The following is a 21,312-nucleotide window of genomic DNA, read 5'->3' as shown; positions in this document are numbered from 1 at the left end:
TTTGTTTTTTTTTAGGGCCTTGCTAACCTGTGGTGGAACTGATAGTAATTCTGAAAGTAATAGGATGTGGCTTTATTGGGCATGAAAATAATCACGGTCGCAGGAAATGTGAGTCTGAAAATACTGATTCAATGTTCACAATCTCTCCCTGTTGTTACCGCACTTTAGTCACTCTTTTACATTTTACAACAGATTGTGTCTTCTTTGGCTCACTCTCACCTTTCAGCCAGAAGGTCCTGAGTTCAAACGCCACTCCAGAACTTGAGCACATAACATAGGATTTAAAGCAAGCCCCCATCCATTCTTTCAGATGGATCTAAAAGATCTTATAGTATTATTCTCCAGCAGTTATGCTCAATATCTATCCCCCCATCCAGCTTCGAGAGAAACAGATTATTCAACCACTTCTCTCATAAGAATCTAAGAAATAGGAGCAGATCACGCGATCCCTCGATCCAGCTCTGGCACTGCCATTCCATTAGATCATGGATGATCTGATCTTGACCACAACCTGACTTTCCTGCCTATTCCCCATTACCTTTGATTCCACTTTGGCAACCTTACAACTTGTGGGACAATGGTTTGCTCCTTGGTGCTCATCCCTGTGTCAGATATAACCTGATATGGGTCAGGAGCTCCATTCTTGTATGGCAGTCTCTGCCCCGCTGGATGGAGATGAAGACAGTCGGATGAGAAGGTGCAGGATTGGTGGTCTGTTTTCTCCAGACCTTCTTCTCAGTCAGCTAAGCTTTCCATTTTGCTTCGCTTCTTCCAATGTCCTTCCAGACAGTCAGCCTGCAGAGATCACGGCGGTCAGTGACTGTCTCCCAATTATCTATGTCAATGTCCAGTATCTTAAGATCTCACTTGGAGCTGCGTCCTTGGGGTGGACTTATGGATGTCCAGCAGGTCGTGACTCAGCAACCAGTTCACTGTAAAGAAGGTCTCTGGGTATAGGGCTGTCATCCATCAGTTCATAGACTGTTACCTAAGTAATAAATATGTGCTCATGTAATTAACATGTTTGAGGACGTCTGAGTCAGTGATCTTGTCCTGCCAAGAAATATTGAGAATATGTCGGAGACAGCAAAGGTGGAGCCTGTCAGCCTTTTTTCATGCTGAACATATGTTGTCCAAGTCTTATTGTTGTCCTGGCCAGAGGACAGGAAGTAAAATATGTATCTACCTGGCTACTCTATAAAATTATTGTTTTTTTAAATAAGACCAAGACTTTATGCTGAATAGCCATGATTCATACAAGAGCAATCTCTAACCTACAGACAAACATCAGAGACACATTGGCTGAAGATTTCCCATCCCAGTCACCACAGGAACCATAGGGGGCCAGATGGAAAATTTGGCGGATCATTTAAAGGTCCATTGAGCTCAGGCGGGAATTTCCGGTCTTGGGAAGCGTGTGGCTGGAAAATTCCACCCATCATCTCTAGAAAAGGCATTAATGCCCATTCCTGGAACTGCACAAAGCCTCTTTACATAAAGAATTCTGGTCACTGTAGATGTTGTGGCTACAAGGACAAAAGGGGTACTGGTTCTCTATTGAACACCTCAAGTTTCCAAACTGGGAAAATACATCCTTTGACCAACACCCAGGTGAAGAAGTGGGAGTTATGTCACATGACTTCCCCATCCCACCCCACCAAGCTGCCAGAACCTGTAATATTGCCATGTGGAACTGAGCTCAGGCAGTCATTGTTTGACCTCAGAAGAGAAAGCAGGACTCCAGACCATCAGCCTGTCTCTATCTCCCATTGTACTATCAAACAGGTAGCAGCAGAAAGAAATCTGTCCCTCATCTACACTGTTTACTACTGGAACTTGTATTTTTAAGACTAATTCAACTCTACATTCCTTTACCCATCGTGGAAGTCCTTGCTTCTGGAAAGATAGATCACTGCAATAGTTAATTGACTATCCTCTGAATAAAAATGCCATTGTACTTCTGTTTCTGGAGTCACATAAAACCATAATTCATTTTTATTGCGGTCTTGCCCCCTATCCCTTTCCTTCGCTTATCCCTCTTTTATTGTATGAGCACAAAAGGAACAAATGTGGCAAAACACCTTTCCTGCACTTTTTGTGTGTAAAATAAACTAACATTTTTATTTTATTTTATCTCATGTTTGCAAAGGGGTTATTAATAGAGGTTTGGAACACTCCAAATTGAATGTTTGGGGAAAATATGCCACCATTTTGTGAGACCACTCTTTTAGAGGTCTATAAAATAATGAGGGGCATAGATCAGCTAGATAGTCAATATCTTTTTCCCAAAGGTTGGGGAGTCTAAAACTAGAGGGCATAGGTTTAAGCTGGGAGAGCAGAGATACGAAAAGGTCCAGAGGGGCAATTGTTTCACACAGAGGGTGGTGAATGTCTGGAACAAGCTGCCAGAGGCAGTAGTAGAGGTGGGTACAATTTTGTCTTTTAAAAAGTGTTTAGACAGTTACATGGGTAAGATGGGTATAAAGGGATATGGGCCAAATGCGGGAAATTGGGACTAGCTTAGGGGTTTAAAAAAAGGACAGCATGGACAAGTTGGGCCGAAGGGCCTGTTTCCATGCTGTAAACCTCTACAACTTATAAGAGAGGAGGAGGTCAGAAATCAAAACACCTTTCTGTTTATGGATGGGTTGTGAGAGGTGAAATCGAGGCTGTTTAAATAAATCCTCCTCCTGCCCATAACAGAAATTGGGAGTTCACATCTGTGATTAATCCAGTTTGAATTTGACCAGAGTCCAAGTTAAGAGCTGAGCCAAATGAGAAATAAAAGGGTAAGCTGGAAGCCAAAAGTGGAAAATTTTGGTGACTGCAACTAATTTGAAGACAAGTAACTTGCCACAGCAAATTTCTTGCCCTAATATTAAGAAAATGATGACATTGTTCAGCAAGAGAATTTAAGTGGAGAAAGTTGGAGACCCATTAGCACTTTTGCCAACTAGAGAGGTACACTTCATTTGCCCAGCAAAATCAAAAGAAATGAACTAATCCTGGCATCGGTAGCCAGCTGTATGTGACATTACCAGTAGAGCAGTAAGATGAAGAGCCCAATCATGATTCTGAATCCCCCTCCCCTAGCCGATTGTCAGCTGAAAAAGCTTAAATAGCAGCTAGAATTTCAGAAGAGGGGAAGAGAGAAAGCAAAGGAACAGAGAAAAGAAAGGGAATTTAGAGGGGCATGGGACAAATGCAGGCAACTGGGACTAGTTCACTTGAGAAACCTGGTCCACATGGATGAGTTGGGCCGAAATGCTTGTTTCCGTGCTGTATATCTCTATGACTCTATGCATTACAGCTCCGGAAATTGGAAATGGAGCTAGCAACTCAAAGGGAGAGGGAGGCCAGACAATTGGAATGGAAAATATCTCTATCCAGTAGCAATGCTCATGCCCCTAACCTGGAACCACTCATTGAGGTCCTCCAGTATGCAGGATTCCTTCCCAAATTTGAAGATATTGATGTGGGGTCATTGTTACCATCTTTGAGAAGATAGCGAGGGGCGACATGGTAGCACAGTGGTTAGCACTGCTGCTTCACAGCTCCAGGGTCCCGGGTTCGATTCCCGACTCGGGTCACTGTCTGTGTGGAGTTTGCACATTCTCCTCGTGTCTGCGTGGGTTTCCTCCGGGTGCTCCGGTTTCCTCCCACAGTCCAAAGATGTGCGGGTTAGGTTGATTGGCCAGGTTAAAAATTGTCCCTGAGATGCGTAGTTAGAGGGATTAGCGGGTAAATATGTGGGGGTAGGGCCTGGGTGGGATTGTGGTCGGTGCAGACTCGATGGGTAGCAAGACAGCTAAAATGGCCCTCACAAACCTGGACATTCATAATTCAAAGGCAGCTGACTGGGAGAGCGCAATAGATCTACTCCATGCCGCCTACTGAGATATCCCTAGATTCTGAGAAGTCTAAGAGCGCAATCTTTCAAAAAAAAAATCGAAGTGGTCGAACGAATGAGAAAACAGGAGAGAATTGCATTGTTTTTTTTGGCGAGTAGCAATCATGCAGGCGCCCCAATCTCCCAGTGAACTGAGAGATCTTTTGCCCCCCCCCTCAACTGTTCACTCCCTGTGCTGGTCCATTCCCCCCCACACAGCCCTGCCGAGTGCTTCCTGTGCCAGTCATTTCCCGTATCCCCAATCGCTCTCTGTGCCGCCTTCCCTTCCACCATGCGGAGCTTCCCCCTTCCCTCCCCGATCACCAATCTTTCTGAAAGAAAAAATGTACCTTCAAAATCTAAATGATAACTAATCATTTGTGACATACCACCCCTTACAGAAAAAAAATGAAAATACATATTTGTTTTCGAAATTATATTGTGGAAACAAAAGATAAAGTAAGACACTTTTTTCTTACATAAAGACAGTTAGAGTTTCCCTCTTACATCTTCAAGTTTGGTTTTATTTGATTTGATTTATTATTGTCACATGTATTAGTATACAATGAAAAGTATTATTTCTTGTGCGCTATACAAAGCATATCATTCATAAAGAAGGAAAGGAGAAAGTGCAGAATGTAGTATTACAGTCATAGCAAAGGTGTAGAGAAAGGTCAACTTAGTGTGAGGTAGGTTCATTCAAAAGTCTGATAGCAGCAGGGAAAAAGCTGTTCTTGAATCGGTTGGTACGTGACCTCAGACTTTTGTATCTTTTTCCTGACGGAAGAAGGTGGAAGAGAGTATGTCCGGGGTACAAGGGGTCCTTGATTATGCTGGCTGCTTTTCCGAGCAGCAGGAAGTGTAGACAGAGTCAATGGATGGGAGGCTGGTTTGCGGGATGGACTGGGCTTCATTCACGACCCTTTGTAGTTTCTTGTGGTTTTGGTCAGAGCAGAAGCCATACCAAGCTTTGATACAATCAGAAAGAATACTTTCTTACAATGGTGCATCTGTAAAAGTTGGTGAGAGTCGTAGCCAAATTTCCTTAGTCTTCTGAGAAAGTAGAGGCAATTGAGGCCTAGTAGAGGCGTTCCTGGGCTTTCTTAACTATAGTTTTGGGATTATTTGGGATTCTCTTTTTCCCAATTTTTACAACAATTTGTACTGATTTTAATTTTGGAGTACCAGACCAAGCTTAGAGTCCTAGGCTAGCCACACGAACAACCACCGATTATGGCAAGGTCTACACAATATAACAGGCTACAAGATGAAGGCGTGTAGAATCGGCAGCAACAATGCACCCCTCTCCGATGAGCTCAACGCACTCTATGCCTGTTTTGACCAAGAGGTCAGCAAGAGGATGTCATCCGCCCCAGATGCCTTGGCTGAACCTGTATCCAAGGTCACTATCTCTGATGTCAGATCAGCCTTCTTGAAAGTTAACTTTCATCATTAACCTTCAAAAGGTTAATCATGGCACACATCAACTCTGATTTCCCAGATTGCCTGGATCCATTATAGTTTGTCTATCTCCTCAACAGATCCACAGCAGACGCCATCTCCCTGGCCCTACACTCAAACCTAGAACACCTGGACAACAAGGACACTTATGTCAGACTTCTATTTATTGACTACAGCTCAGTTTTCAACACCATTATCCCAACAAAACTCATGTCCAAACTCCGTGGCCTGGGTTTTTGGCTCCTCCCTCTGTGACTGGATCCTAGACTTCTTAACTCACAAACCGCAATCAGTAAGGATAGGCTCCTCCATGATTATCCTCAATACCAATGCTCCACAAGGCTGTGTCCTCAGCCACTTACTATACTCCTTATACACCTACGACTATGTGACCAAGTTCCCTTCCAGTTCAATTATCAAGCTTGCTGATGACACCACTGTGGTGGGTCAGATCTCAAACAATGAAAAGACAAAGTACAGGAAAGATAGAAAATCTGGTGAAATGATGCAACAACAATAATCTCTCCCTCAATATCAGTGGAATGAAGGAGATAGGCATCAACTTCAGGAAGTGCAGTGGAGGACATGCCCCTGTTTCCATCAATGGGGATGAAGTGGAAATGGTCAAGAGCTTCAAGTTTCTAGGTGTCCAGATCACCAACAACCTGTCCTGGTCCCTCCACGCTGAGGGGATTTTCACAGTAACTTCATTGCAGTGTTAATGTAAACCTACTTGTGACACCAATAAATAAAATGTAATGCCTCTACTTTCTCAGGAGGTTAAGGAAATTCAGCATATTGTGACTCTCACCAATTTTTACAGAAGCACCATAGAAAGTATCTTTGAATGTATTTCCGAATGTATCACAGCTTGGTATGGCTTATGCTCTGTAAAGTTTATTTATTAGTCACAAATAAGGCTTACATTAACACTGCAATGAAGTCACTGTGAAATTCCCGTAGTTGCCACAGTCCGGTGCCTGTTCGGGTCAATGCACTAACCAGCATGTCTTTGAGAATGTGGGAGGAAACCGGAGCATCTGGAGGAAACCCACACAGACAAAGGGAGAACATGCAAACTCCATACAGACAGTGGCCCAAGCCGGGAATTGAACCCAGGTCCCTGGCACTGTGAAGCAGCAGTGCTAACCACTGCGCCACCGTGCCACCTGAAGACGAGCTCTGACCAAGACTGCAATAAACTACAAAGGATTGTGAACGTACCCCAATCCATCACACAAACCAGCCTCCCATCCATTAACTCCGTCTACACTTCCCACTGCCTCAGAAAAGCAACCAGCATAATCAAGGACCCCTCGCACCCCGAACATACTCTCTTTCACCATCTTCTGTTGGGAGAAAGGTACAAAAGTCTGAGGTCACGTACCAACCGACACAAGAACAGCTTCTTCCCTGCTGTTATCAGATTTTTGAATGGACTTACCTTACATTAATTTGATCTTTCTCTGCTATGACTGTAGCACTCCATTCTGCACCCTCTCCTTTCCTTCTCGATGAATGGTATGCTTTGTCTATATAGCATGCAAGGAACAATACTTTTCACTTTATACTAATACATGTGACAATAATAAATCAAATCAAATCAAATCAAATCAAAGGTCGTGTAAGTTTTGTTGGAGCTGCACTCATCCAGTCAAGTGGAGAATATTTTATAACACCCCTGACTTGTGCCTTGTAGATGGTGGACATGCTTGGGGGGGGGGGGGGGGGGGGGGGGGGGGGTGGAGAGAGAGTCGGGAAGTGAGTTTCTCACCACAGGATTTCTAGCCTTTGACCTGCTTTTGTGGCTTGTGCTACCAAATAAACCTGTTGGACTTTAACCTGGTGTTGTGAGACTTCTTACTCTGCTTTAGTAGCCACATGTACAAGCCTGAGATTACAAAATTAGCCTGGTAAAGATTCACTCTTTAAATCAATTTTCACTAATGCTACCTTGAAACCTTCTCCAGTTAATCCTTTGACTATCACTCTAGAATCTGTCTTCCTTCTGCATGGGAAATCATCAATCCTCCCAACCAGCAGTATTCGCAAGCACCCAGTGTAAAGGAGTATGTTAATCTCCTTTGTTGGTTCTTTCAAATCATTAAGAGCCATTTCCTCTCTTAACACAAAATCGTGGTAAATTTTGATACCTTCCTTTGTATTTGCACAAAAGGTTGAAATGCTGCCTGTGGCTTTCTTCGCATGCCAGCAGTGTTCTTTTATACAATCTGGTTTACCACAATTAAAACCGATAGGGCCTGGTCCAGCAGCTCTGCTTTCTATATTGATTCTTTTCAAAGTTGAGGATTGGTTTTCTCATTTTCCCCCATTCTCTTTTCCCTTAGGGTCTATTTCTTTTTCTTCTGTCTCCTTCTTGTCTTTTTCCTGCAGTTATGAACTATTTGACCCATGTCAGCCGTGATTTGAGGTCCATGAGTGAATACATAATCCTTGGCCTTCAGAGTGGCCGCCCTTGCTGAGGTAGCCTTTTGTTCTTCAGCGTGCATTTTAATATTGCAAAGGAGACGTTTTTTGAACTCTTCTAAACAACACAAATTCTCTTTTCCATCATAAGTTTACTCTATCTTCAAAGCACACACCAATCAGTCAAAACCAATCCATTTGATTATTTCAAATTCCAAATGTTTGCATGGATTTCTTACATCAATTTCTGAATAGCTGACAACATGCTTCTGGCATGTGTTCATAGTCACTCAGGATTGTATCCTTAGTCTATTTGTAATAGCAGTCACTTCAGGTTATGATGTGGAAAAGATCTCTTTGGCTTTTAACTGACCCTGGATCATTAGAAATCACACTTCCTGAGGAAAATGTAGCCGATCTGCTACTTTATTTGAAAGCAGCAACAAATAATTCTACATCATAGAATAGTATCTCCCTCATAGAAATACAGCGTCCTATTCAAATTTGGGAACCAATTTGGAGGATTTTAGGGCTTCGAGGCCTGTTTTGGGGTATGGAAACTTGGGCTGCCATTAGACACAGTGAGATTTCCCCTAGCAGCTTCAAGCTGCCTTTGGTCTCGATCTCTCTGCCCTTGCAGCTCCAGTTCCAACTTCCTTAGCTGGAAATTACATTCTTCCTGATATTTTTGGGCTTGCAGCTCTAGCTCCTTTTCTCTTTCTAGGGCTACACTTTCCTCTTTTGCTTCTTTTACAGATGCACCATAGAAAGCATTCTTTCTGGTTGTATCACAGTTTGGTATGGGCTCCTGCTCTGCCCAAGACCACAAGAAACTACAAAGGGTAGTGAATGAAGCCCAGTCCATCACAAAACCAGCCTCCCATCCATTGACTCTGTCTACACCTCCTGCTGTCTCGGAAAAGCAGCCAGCATAATCAAGGACTTACTCCCTTCCACCTTCTTCCGTAGGGAAAACGATACAAATGTCTGAGACTGCGTACTAACTGACTCAAGAACAGCTTCTTCCCTGCAGCCATCAGACTTTTGAATGGACCTACCTCGCACTGTGTTGATTCTTCTCTACACCCTAGTTATGACTCTAACACTACATTCTGCACTTTCTCCTTTCCTTCCCTATGTACTATGCTTTGTCTGTATAGCGTGCAAGAAACAATACTTTTCACTGTATGCTAATACATGTGTCAATAATAAATCAAATCAAATTCTCTTTTTTCTGAAAGATCTTGTCAGTCTTTCACTCTTTCCTGAAATTCATGACATCCACACTCTCATTTAGCTTGGATTTCAGCCCCAAGAATTCACAATCTTCTGACCTAAGAAATCCCTTCTCATTTCTGTCTTAAATGGGTGACCCCTTATTCTGACACAATATCTCCTAGTTTAGATTTTCCCACAAGGGGGGACATCTTATAAGCATCTTACCCTGTCAAGCTCCTCAGGTACTTATATGTTTCAATAAGATCACTTCCCATTCTTCTAAATTCTATTGAGTATAGGCCTACCCTGCTCAACCTTTCCGAATAAGATGAGGTAAGTGGGTAGGGTAAACTGGCAGGTGAGTGAGGTGGCAGAATGGCAGATGGCTAGGGTGATTGCTGGGCGAGGTGGTAGGTGGCAGGTGAGTAGGATGGTAGGTTGGCAGGAAAGCAGGTGGGTGAGTTGGGTCGCTGGGTGAGTGGAAAGGTGGGTCTGGAAGTAGTGAAGTTGGATCAAAAGGTGTTTTCAGTCTATCCAGAGGATAGACAGGTGGTGAGGACTTAGTTAGGTGGATGGGGGTGTAGTCAGGTTGGGTCAGGGGTGAAGCCATGGGGTTGAGGGAAAGTCAGGGTTCTGGGGAGCAGGGGAATTACCCATCGGAACATCAAATCACCCAAGCCATCTCCACGCAGTCAGTGCGTCGGAATGCATATCTTGGTTCGTACTTCTGGTCTCTGATGATCTGGACACTGCCTTTTGGCGACATACATCCATTGGCTCCAGGTCAGCAAGATAATAAAGTTCTACCTACATCCCTGGGTTTCATGACTATCAGATTGATGTTAAGCCAATGCTGAGCCAGAACTAAATCCATTTGAATGTTGGAAAGACCAATAATGGATAGGAAAAGTGCATCTGTTTCATCAAGTATGTTTAATCAAAATTTGTGCAGTTAAGTACACCAGAGACTTACGCCCTAGTAACGCAGCATCCTGAAAAAAAGCTCAAAAATATTTATATTCCAGTGATGTAATTTTAAGACTTGTGAAAGTAAAATCATGCGACTAGGGGCAAAATCACAAATAAATCCTGTCTGGACCATACCGCCCCTTCAACTGAAAGTTACTAAAATGATAAACACATCTTATTCACTCCCAACAAAAACTCCATATACTTGCTATAGACTTCTCAAAACTCCACGTTTGCCACTGATTTCAATCCAGCAGTTCACTAATATCTAATCCAAAGATAATGCAGGACTTTTCCAGTTTTGCATTTAGGTATCAACCCAGATTAGATACTAAAGTTTTTAAATGGACTTTCTCACCCAGAAATAACTGAGCCAAGCCCAGACCTCAGAATGGTCACTTGAAGGAGCTATAGTTCTTAAAACAGCACCTGAAAAACGAATCAACAATTTTGATGGAGATAAAACAGGCCAAAATATAACAAATTTACACCACAGAAAGAAGCATTTTGGCCCATCATATCTACATCAGCTGAAAGAGAACGATCCTGCATAATTGCATTTTACAGTTCCTGGTCTGTAGCCCTACAGTTTACAGCTCTTCAAGTAACTGTGGTGAACCATAGATGGTTACCACTATGGGTACTGAACCATAGATGGTTATCACTATGGGTACTTGTACATATGTTACTCTTGTTACTGTTGGGGTTAGGGTGTTCCACCTGTTGGTATTGTTCTGTGGTACACGCTGGTTGGCTCCGCCTACCTATAGGAGTATAAAGGTCACTGCACTTCCTAGTGACCCTTTAGTCTGGGATTGTATTGTTAAGCAGTATGCTCCATTCTTGTTGCTAATAAAAGCCTTTATTTCCCGGGTACGATCCAGCCTCCCGAGTGAATTAATCGCGCATCAATTTTATTAGCAACAATTTTGTTTGAAGAAAAAAAACCATGGAGCAAATGTTAAAACCCGATCGGCTAACCTTAGATCCGCGTGCTGCTGGAGCGTCGAACACTTTCGACCATTGTTTGAAGTGTTTCCAGGATTATATCGACGCCTCAACAGCAGTCCAAAACGACGCCGATAGATTGCGGGTCCTCCACGCAAGAGTAAGCGACACTGTGTATGCAACAATCCGTGATGCCCAAGACTACAAAGGGGCCATCGAACTACTTAAGAAGTTGTACAACAAACCGCCAAACGAGATTCATGCTCGGCACCTACTAGCCACTCGACGGCGGCAGCCCAGCGAAACGACGGGACAGTACCTGCGCGAACTTCAGCAGCTCGCCAGAGCCTGCAATTGCAAGCCAGTGTCGGCTACTCAATACACTAACGATCTGATCTGAGATGCGTTCGTGGCGGGAATCGGCTCATCCTATATTCGCCTGCGGCTGCTAGAGCAAGGTAACTTGGACCTAGCTAAGACGGTGGAATTGGCTGATGCGATGGAAACGGCCTCCAGAAGTCTTGAAACTTACCCCACTGACCACGTGGGAATATCGTGGCAAGTACAGCCACCGACTCAACTCCACCCAGCGGCTCCTAGGAACTTACTGCAAAGTGTAGGGCAAGGCTGGCAGAAGTCGGGAACCCTGGATGTCTCGGGATATTGAGGCCCTGGTCAAGAAGAAGAAAGAGGCACATGACATGCATAGGCAGCTGGGATCAGGTGAATCTCTTGAAGAGTATAGGGGATGTAGGAGTAGAGTTAAGAGAGAAATCAGGAGGGCAAAAAGGGGACACGAAATTGTTTTGGCAGATAAGGCAAAGGAGAATCCAAAGAGCTTCTACAAATACATAAAGGGCAAAAGAATAACAAGGGAGAGAGTAGGGCCTCTTAAGGATGAACAAGGTCATCTATGTGCGGATCCACAAGAGATGGGTGAGATCCTAAATGAATATTTCTCATCAGTATTTACTGTTGAGAAAAGCATGGATGTTAGGAACTTGGGGAAATACATAGCGATGTCTTGAGGAGTGTCCATATTACAGAGAAGGAGGTGCTGGAAGTCTTAAAGCGCATCAGGTAGATAAATCCCCGGGACCTAATGAAGTATATCCCAGGACGTTGTGGGAGGCTAGGGAGGAAATTGCGGGTCCTCTAGCTGAGATATTTGAAGAATTGATAGTCACGGGTGAGGTGCCTGAAGATTGGAGAGTGGCAAATGCTGTGCCTTTGTTTAAAAAGGGCTGCAGGGAAAAGCCTGGGAACGACAGGCCAGTTAGCCTCACATCTGTGGTGGGTAAATTGTTGGAAGGTATTTTGAGAGACAGGATCTACAGGCATTTAGAGATGCAAGGACTGATTAGGGACAGTCAGCATGGCTTTGTGAGTGGAAAATCATGTCTCACAAATTTAATTGAGTTTTTTGAAAGGGTAACCAAGAAGGTAGATGAGGGCAGTGCAGTTGATGCTGCCTACATGGACTTTAGCAAGGCCTTTGACAAGGTACCACATGGTAGGTTGTTGCATAAAGTTAAATCTCACGGGATCCAGGGTGAGGTATCTCATTGGATACAAAATTGGCTTCTTGACAGAAGCCAGAGGGTGGTTGTAGAGAGTTGTTTTTCAAACTGGAGGCCTGTGATCAGGTGTGCTTCCAAGATCAGTGCTGAGCCCTCTGTTATTTGTCATTTATATTAATGATTTGGATGAGAATATAGGAAGCATGGTTAGTAAGTTTGCAGATGACACTAAGATTAGTGCATAGTGGACAGTGAAGAAAGTTATCTCTAATTGCAACGGGATCTTGATCAATTGGGCCAGTGGGCTGACGAATGGCCGATGGAGTTTAATTTAGACAAATGCAAGGTGATGTATTTTGGTAGATTGAACCAGGGCAGGACTTACTCAGTTAATGGTAGGGCATCGGGGAGAGTTACAGAACAAAGAGATCTAGGGGTACATGTTCATAGCTCCTTGAAAGTGGAGTCACAGGTGGACAGAGTGGTGAAGAAGGCATTCGGCATGCTTGGTTTCATCGGTCAGAACATTGAATACAGGAGTTGGGACGTCTTGTTGAAGTTGTACAAGACATTGGTAAGGCCACACTTGGAATACTGTGTGCAATTTTGGTCACCCTATTATAGAAAGGATATTATTAAACTAGAAAGAGTGTAGAAAAGATTTACTAGGATGCTACCGGGACTTGATGGATTGAGTTATAAGGAGAGGCTGAATAGACTGGGACTTCTTTCTCTGGAGCATAGGAGGCAATTTTATTTTATAGACCTTATAGAGGTCTATAAAATAATGAGGGGCATAGACAAGATAGATAGTCAATACCTTTTCCCAAAGGTAGGGGAGTCTAAAACTAGAGGGCATAGGTTTAAGGTGAGAGGGGAGAGATACAAAAGTGTCCAGAGGGGCAATGTTTTCACACAGAGGGTGGTGAGTGACTGGAACAAGCTGCCAGAGATAGTAGTAGAGGCGGGTACAATTTTATCTTTTAAAAAGCATTTAGATAGTTACATGGGTACGATGAGTATAGAGGGATATGGGCCAAATGCGGGCAATTGGGATTAGCTTAGGGGTTTTTTAAAAAAAAGGGCGGCATGGACAAGTTGGGCCGAAGGGCCTGTTTCCATGCTGTAAACCTCTATGACCTCTATGACTCTATAACTGCGCGATTGTGCTTTCAACCTCAGACCTGACGGCGGTGGCAGCTCCAGATGGCCCGCGGTGCTATTTCTGTGGATTGGCAAAGCACCCTCGTCAGCGATATCCGGCCAGAACGGTATTTTGCTCCGTGTGTGGGAAGAAAGGGCACTATGCTAAAATGTGCCGAGCGAAACCACCTTCGAAGCCAAGCAGTGCTGCGTGTGACTCTCCAGGATCTGTCTCCTCGTCTCCGGCTTCATCGAGGTCTTCAACCACGTGCGATTCACGAGCGCCGCCATTCCTGAGGACGACGCAAGACACGTGCGACTTGCGAGTGCCGCCACTTTCAACGCCATCGACCACGTGCGATCCATGGGCGCAGCCATTTTGGTCGACACCGACCGCAGATGACCAGCAGGGGTCATCATCATCGACCATCTCAGCTGCCTGCAGTTGCACTCAAGATTCAACGGTGGCGTCAATCATCCTGGACCAGGCCAAGCCTCACAGACTCGACAAGTCCATGATGGACATAGAGGTAAACGGACGCCTGATACATTGTCTGTTTGACAGCGGGAGCACGGAGAGTTTCATTCATCCTGACACCGTGAAACGGTGCGGTCTCCGAGTACAGACTGTCAAACAGACAATTTCTATGGTGTCGAGGTCCCGATCTGTTACCGTTCTTGGGAGCTGCGTGGTAAACCTAACGGTGCGGGGCACAGTTTATGAGAACTTCAGGCTCCTCGTGTTACCGCACCTTTGCGCTCCGATACTCCTGGGACTCGACTTTATGGTCCACCTGAGGAGTGTGACCCTGCAGTACGATGGGCCACTCCCTCCACTTTCAGTGGGAGAACAGCAGCCTCCAAATTGTCCAGCGCGCTCCACGTGCAGTCTCTCGACACTCAGAGTCACCCCGTCGTCTTTATTTGAAAATCTCGTGCCAGGCTGCAAGCCCATCGCAACTAAGAGCAGGCGTTACAGCGCTGAGGATCGGATCCTTATTCGATCTGAGGTTCAGCGGCTCCTCAGGGAAGGGATCATTCAACCTAGCACTAGCCCATGGAGAGCACAAGTCGTGGTGGTTAAGACTGGAGACAAGCCCCGGATGGTCATAGACTATAGTCAGACCATTAATAGGTACACGCAGCTGGACGCGTACCCTCTCCCGCGCATATCTGACATGGTCAACCAGATTGCGCAGTACCGGGTGTTCTCCACCATCGACTTGAAGTCAGCCTATCACCAGCTCCCCATTCGCCCAGAGGACCGAAAATATACGGCCTTTGAGGCGGATGGTCGTCTCTACCACTTTTTAAGGGTCCACTTTGGCATCACTAATGGGGTCTCGGTCTTCCAGCGTGCAATGGACCGAATCGTGGACCAAAACGGGCTACGGGCTACGGGCTACCTTCCCGTACCTGGACAACGTCACTATCTGCGGCCATGACCAGCAGGACCACGATGCCAACCTCCTAAAGTTTTTACGCACTGCGTCTCGCCTGAATCTGACCTATAACAGGGAGAAGTGTGTATTCAGCAAGCGCCGCCTAGCAATTCTCGGATACATGGTGGAAAATGAGGTCCTCGGCCCTGATCCAGACCGTATGCATCCCCTCCTTGAACTTCCCCTACCCACTAGCGTCAAAGCACTGAGAAGATGCTTAGGCTTCTTCTCGTATTACGCACAGTGGGTTCCCAATTATGCGGACAAAGCCCGTCCGCTCATAAAGTCTACCTCTTTTCCCCTGTCAGCAGAGGCTCGCTTAGCCTTTGAAGGGATAAAAGCTGACATCGCGAAAGCCACGATGCACGCTGTCGATGAGTCCATCCCCTTCCAGGTGGAGAGTGATGCATCTGATTTCGCCCTGGCCGTCACACTTAACCAGGCGGGCAGGTCCGTCGCCTTTTTCTCTTGCACCCTCCAAGGCCCTGAAATTCGGCTCTCCGCTGTGGAAAAAGAGGCTCAGGCCATTGTGGAGGCCGTCCGGCATTGGCGCCATTACTTGGCCGGAAAACGTTTTACCCTGCTCACGGACCAGAGGTCCGTGGCCTTCATGTTCAACAACATGTTAAGGGGTAAGATCAAAAATGATAAAACCTTGAGGTGGAGAATCGAACTCTCCACCTACAACTATGATATCATGTACTGTCCGGGGAAGCTCAATGAGCCCTCAGATGCCCTGTCGCGTGGAACATGTGCCAGTGTGCAGGAGGACCGGCTACAGGCCCTCCACAATGATCTCTGCCATCCGGGGATCACTCGGCTCTTCCATTTTGTAAAGGCCCGGAATCTGCCCTACTCCGTAGAGGATGTCAGGTCAATAACTCGAAGCTGCCAGGTATGTGCTGAATGCAAGCCGCACTTCTACCGACCTGACAGGGCACACCTCATTAAGGCCACTCGCCCTTTTGAACGACTGAGTGTTGATTTCAAGGGCCCCCTTCCTTCAACAGATCGGAATGTGTACTTCCTTAACGTGGTTGACGAGTACTCCTGATTCCCTTTTGCCATTCCCTGTTCAGATATGACCGCTGCCACGGTTATCAAAGCCTTGCGGGATCTTTTCACCCTGTTTGGTTACCCCAGTTATATCCACAGTGATAGGGGTTCGTCGTTTATGAGTGACGACTTGAGGCAATACCTGCTCTCTAAAGGGATTGCCTCAAGTAGGACTACGAGTTACAACCCCAGGGGTAATGGGCAGGTCGAAAGAGAAAACGCTACAGTCTGGAAGGCTGTCTTACAGGCGTTGAGGTCTAAGGGTCTTCCAGTCTCCCGTTGGCAAGAGGTACTTTCTGATGCGCTCCATTCAATCCGGTCCCTCCTGTGTACAGCAACCAACACTACCCCACATGAGCGGATGTTTACCTTCCCTAGGAAGTCTTCCTCTGGGACCTCACTGCCGTCTTGGTTGACGTACTCAGGACCTGTCCTCCTGCGGCAGCATGTCAGGACCCGCAAGTCCGACCCTTTGGTTGAACCGGTCCATCTCCTCCACGCCAACCCTCAATATGCCTATGTAGCATATCCTGACGGGCGAGAGGACACGGTCTCTATTCGAGATCTGGCGCCTGCAGGGGACCTGGAAACCCCCGTCGCTCCCGCACCCCTGGTTAGGGACCCCTTGCCCTTTATCTCCCCTCCTGACACGGCGCGGGCAGTATCGAGACCACCACTTAATCCTCTTACTCCCGTGTACAGCTTGCCTGAGTCCAGGAGGTTGTCGCCACCTCGGGGCTTGCCTGAGTCCAGGAGATTGTCGCCACCTCGTGGTCCACCCGTCCGTGAGGAACCGGAGGAGTCACTGGACACCGCCTTGGAGAGAGGGTCACCAGAACCGGCGCTACCGCCAGTGTTGAGGAGGTCGCAGAGACGGTGCGGCCCTCCGATACGACTGAACTTGTGAATATATGGACAGTTCGTACTGGTTTTTTTGCCCCACCGGCCTTTGTTTTTAAAGGAGGGGTGAATGTGGTGAACCATAGATGGTTACCACTATGGGTACTGAACCATAGATGGTTATCACTATGGGTACTTGTACATATGTTACTCTTGTTACTGTTGGGGTTAGGGTTGGGGTGTTCCACCTGTTGGTATTGTTCTGTGGTACACTCCGGTTGGCTCCGCCTACCTATAGGAGTATAAAGGTCACTGCACTTCCTAGTGACCCTTTAGTCTGGGATTGTATTGTTAAGCAGTATGCTCCATTCTTGTTGCTAATAAAAGCCTTTATTTCCCGGGTACGATCCAGCCTCCTGAGTGAATTAATCGCGGATCAGTAACTTCAAGTAGCAGAGGGTCATCATGTTCCAAGTTTTTTTTTAATGTGATGAGTTTTTACCTCGACCACTCTTTCATGCAGTGAGTTCCAAACCCCCATCATCCGCTGAGTGAAAAACAATTCTTCATTACCATTTAATTTTTAATTTTTAAATCTAAATCCCTAGATTTCCCCCATTGTTGAGGGAAAGAGGAACTAAAACTGAGGCTAGGAATACTGCAGCGAGTAACTCAACTCCTGACTCCCCAAATCCTTCCACCATCTACAAGACACAAGTCAGGAGTATGATAGAATACTCCCCACTCGCCTGGATGGGTGCAGCTCCAACAACACTCAAGAACCTTGACCCCATCCAGGAGAAAGCAGCCCATTTGATTGGCACATCTACAAACATCCGCTTCCTTCACCACCGATGCTCAGTAACAGCAGTGTGTACTATCTACAAAATGCATTGCAGCAATTCACCAAAGATCCTTAGACAGCACCTTCCAAACACACAACTTCCATCTAGAAGGACAAGAGCAGCAGATATATGGGAACATCACCACCTGCAAGTTCACTTCCAAGCCATCATCATCCTGACTTGGAATTATATCACAGTCGCTGGGTCAAAATCCTGGAATTCCCTCCTAAATGGCATTGTGGGTCACCCACAGAATGTGGACTGCAGCGATTCAAGAAGGCAGCTCACCACCACCTTCTCAAGGGCAACTAAGGATGGGCAATAAATGCCGGCCAGCCAGTGACGCCCATTTCCCACGAATTAATTACTAAAAAGAAAATCATTGCAAAATCATCAGGCCAATGTAATTATATTTTGCAATATGTATCAGTCTTGATCAAAATAAGAACAGGACATCATTTGGAAAGTTGAAGAAACTCAAATTCTGATCCACTGTTGAGTTGACAAAGAAACATTACGCATGTGTTAAGGCCGGCAGCCTGTCGGCAATAGACATGCGCAGTAACCAGGATTGCTGCGTCGGAATGCGCATGTGTCAAGGTCGGCCGCCTGTCGGCAATAGACATGCGCACTAACCAGGGTTGCTGGGTCGGAGCGCGCATGTGCAGTAGCAGAGAATCATCATGGCGGCTCGTAGCCATGTGCAGGATCCCAATGACAGGCGGCTGCGTCCGATATATGGTAACGGAATGATTTGTCATCTTGTACCTACAACGTTCACCCTAATACACGCTAATAATAAAACCCAAGCGCTCGAAAAACCTGGCGGCGCTGATAATTTCACGCGCCGGCTCGCCTCATTGCTAGGCCGCAGATATATCCTCGAGCTCGAGTTATACCGCACTTCGGAGCTCAGTCCAGCGCCGAACGTTACTTGTCTGGTAGTCATGCAGTCTGGTGGCAGTGCGAGGTTTTCATTTTATCATCATTGCGTTCTTTCTAATAGGAAGATCCTTGGGAGAAGTTTATTAGGGTCTCGGTGCAGTGGTAGTTTTCCAGAGCGATGTGTTTTATCTGCCATTGGAACTTGTTGATTCCCCATTAGAGTGGAGACGGGACGTTTTGGAGAGAGGGGCTGAGGTGTCGGGTGTACATTCATTGGAACTGATGGAGTTTGGTGGGCGGCGCCTCTTGATGGTGCTTTGCCGCCGGAGAATGTTTTAAATCTTAAAATCAAGTTGTCTGGCAGCTGGAACCGAGCACTCCTCCGGAAATAACTAATTTAACTGGGGTATTGCAGTGAACTTAAAAGAATTGCAGTGACCCATATTTGAATTCACATAAGACTTGATAATGTTTTGTGTTGTATTTTTCTCTAAGCTGTGTATTAATTTGTTGCAATTAATTTTTTAATTCTTAAAAAAAGTGATCAGCCCTAAGTGTAAATGAGTCGTTAGTTTACAAGGAATGTTATCGTAGTCAGTATTCAATTTCTGTTAAACATTTCATACAAATTGAGTTGTTTCCTCAGCATAAATAGGCTGTTGGTGTAATCTAGTCATTTTCAGTGCTCCACTGGGGTACTTTTAACTTATCTTTTTATATAATAGTCTCAGAATCCCGACAGTGCAGAAGTGGCCAATTCGGCCCATTTGGTCTGCAGAGGCTCTCAAACAAGCCATTTTACCCAGACCCTGTCCCCGTAAATCCACATATTTAATCCCCCTAACCTACACATTTTGGGACAACTAAGAGACAATTTAGCATGGTCAATCCACTGAATTTGGACATGTTCAGTCTAACAGAAGTGGTTTACAAAGTATTGCAGCCATCCTTGGGCGCCGCATCTCAGAGTATGTTCGACCTTGATGGAGAGTGCAGAGGAAACTCACTGAAATGGTACCAGGAATTAAAGACTTGTTACATGGAGAGACAAGAGAAATTGAGGTTGCTCCACAAGGGGAAGCTGATATTACAAGGAGATTTGAAAGAGGTGTTAAAAATCTAGAAGGGCTAGTTTTTACTTGCAGGTGGGGCATATCCATTGTAAAGTAATTGATAAGATGATTTGAGGTGACAAAAGGAAACATGTCTTTCATAGTGCCTTGTTATGGTGTAAAATGTAATGTAGGAGCAGATTCAATAATTTTCAAAAGCGAATCTGGTAATACTTGAAAGGGAAAATGTGCATGATGAAGAGGAAAGATGAACCTGATTCAAAAGAACTTTTGAATTTGCTTTCTACTATTAATATTATAATTGGATCATTTATAATGGTGAACCTCTGCTGAAGCTGCTTTTTGTAGGAATTATCACTGTTCAGAACAATTCTGTAAATTATGATGCATTTAAAATGTTGAGTAATCCAGGATGTTCACATTACTGGTTGTGGCTCATAGGCTTTCTGTTTGCCCTAGATCAGTGAGCAAATAACTGATTACAAACTTACAGAATGGGGCAGAAGTAGGCAATTCAGCCCCTCAAGCCTGCTCCGCCATTCAGTAAGATCATGGCTGATATGTTTTGTTTTTCGAGTTCCACATTCCCATCTACTCCTGATAACCTTTGATTCCCTTGTCTAACAAGAATCTATCTACCTCTGCCAAAATTTAGTGACCCCGCTTCCACCACCATCTGTGGCAGAGTTCCAAAGTCGCACAACTCTCTGAAGGGAAATAAAAACTCCTCATCTCTGTCCTGTAAGGGCGACCCCTAATTTTAAAACAGTGCCCTCTAGTTCTGGACTCACCCACAAGTGGAAATATCATTTCCACGTCCACCTCATCAGGATCATTCAGGATCTTATAAAATGAACTCTCTTTTATGTTTAGAGAGAAATGTACATCTTCCTTAACAGACAACAAAAAAGGCTTTGGAGGGATTTGAAAACAAGGTTGAGAATTATAAAATCAAGATGTTGCCAACATAGGTCAGCAAGCACAGGGATTATAAAGGAATGGAACTTGCTCCAAGTTAAAACATAGGCAGCAAGTTTACAAAGGTAACATGTGAGACACCAGCCAGTGGTGCTTTGGAATTGTAGAGTCCAGAGGTAATGAAGGTATGGATGAGGGTTTCACCATATTTCACCATACAAGTCACGGAGGTAGAAATTTTTAAACTTTATTTTGTCATGAATATGGATGCTATTTATATTCCTATAGCAGCAGTTTGTGTCAGTAAGTGTATGTCATCGTGTTCCTTGTAGGTATGTAAGAATTTCTGTATGTTTTATTCACCCTCCTCATAAGTGTTAGTCAATAAATACCTTATTTTTGTCTTCTAACCCTTTTTTGTGTCCAGCCACAAACAAGAGATGGAGGGGGATTTGCTTTTTTCTCATCTCTCATTTCCTTAGCGAAATGCTATGGCTTCTCTTTTCCCAGTCACTGAGGTCAGATCTTGCCATATTGAGAATCTTTGAGGATGTGGATTAAGCTTTTTAAAAAAAAAAACTGATGTTCAGGAAAGGTAGCCATAAAGCTGTCTGGTTGTGATATAACCCAACTGGTTCACAAATGTAATTTAGAATTGGAATGAGGCTTGTAGCTCCT

The 21,312-nt window shown here is 45.0% G+C and overlaps 1 protein-coding gene across 2 annotated transcripts in view; it reads left to right on the top strand.

The window, feature by feature from the left end:
• Positions 1-18,393: 18,393 nt before the first annotated feature.
• naa25 (N-alpha-acetyltransferase 25, NatB auxiliary subunit) overlaps positions 18,394-21,312 on the top strand; it is an 80,527-nt gene continuing 77,608 nt past the window's right edge. For both annotated transcript variants that reach the window (XM_078227337.1, XM_078227336.1), the window contains exon 1: positions 18,394-18,499. In XM_078227337.1, the coding sequence (XP_078083463.1) occupies positions 18,442-18,499 (58 nt within the window). In that variant the 5' untranslated portion in view covers positions 18,394-18,441. The remainder of the gene's footprint in view (positions 18,500-21,312) is intronic.

The sequence above is a fragment of the Mustelus asterias genome, chromosome 13, assembly GCF_964213995.1.
Source record: "Mustelus asterias chromosome 13, sMusAst1.hap1.1, whole genome shotgun sequence".
In the NCBI taxonomy this organism is placed as follows: domain Eukaryota; kingdom Metazoa; phylum Chordata; class Chondrichthyes; order Carcharhiniformes; family Triakidae; genus Mustelus; species Mustelus asterias.
Note: the sequence above shows the minus strand (reverse complement) of the source record. Positions and strands in the feature narration are given on the sequence as shown.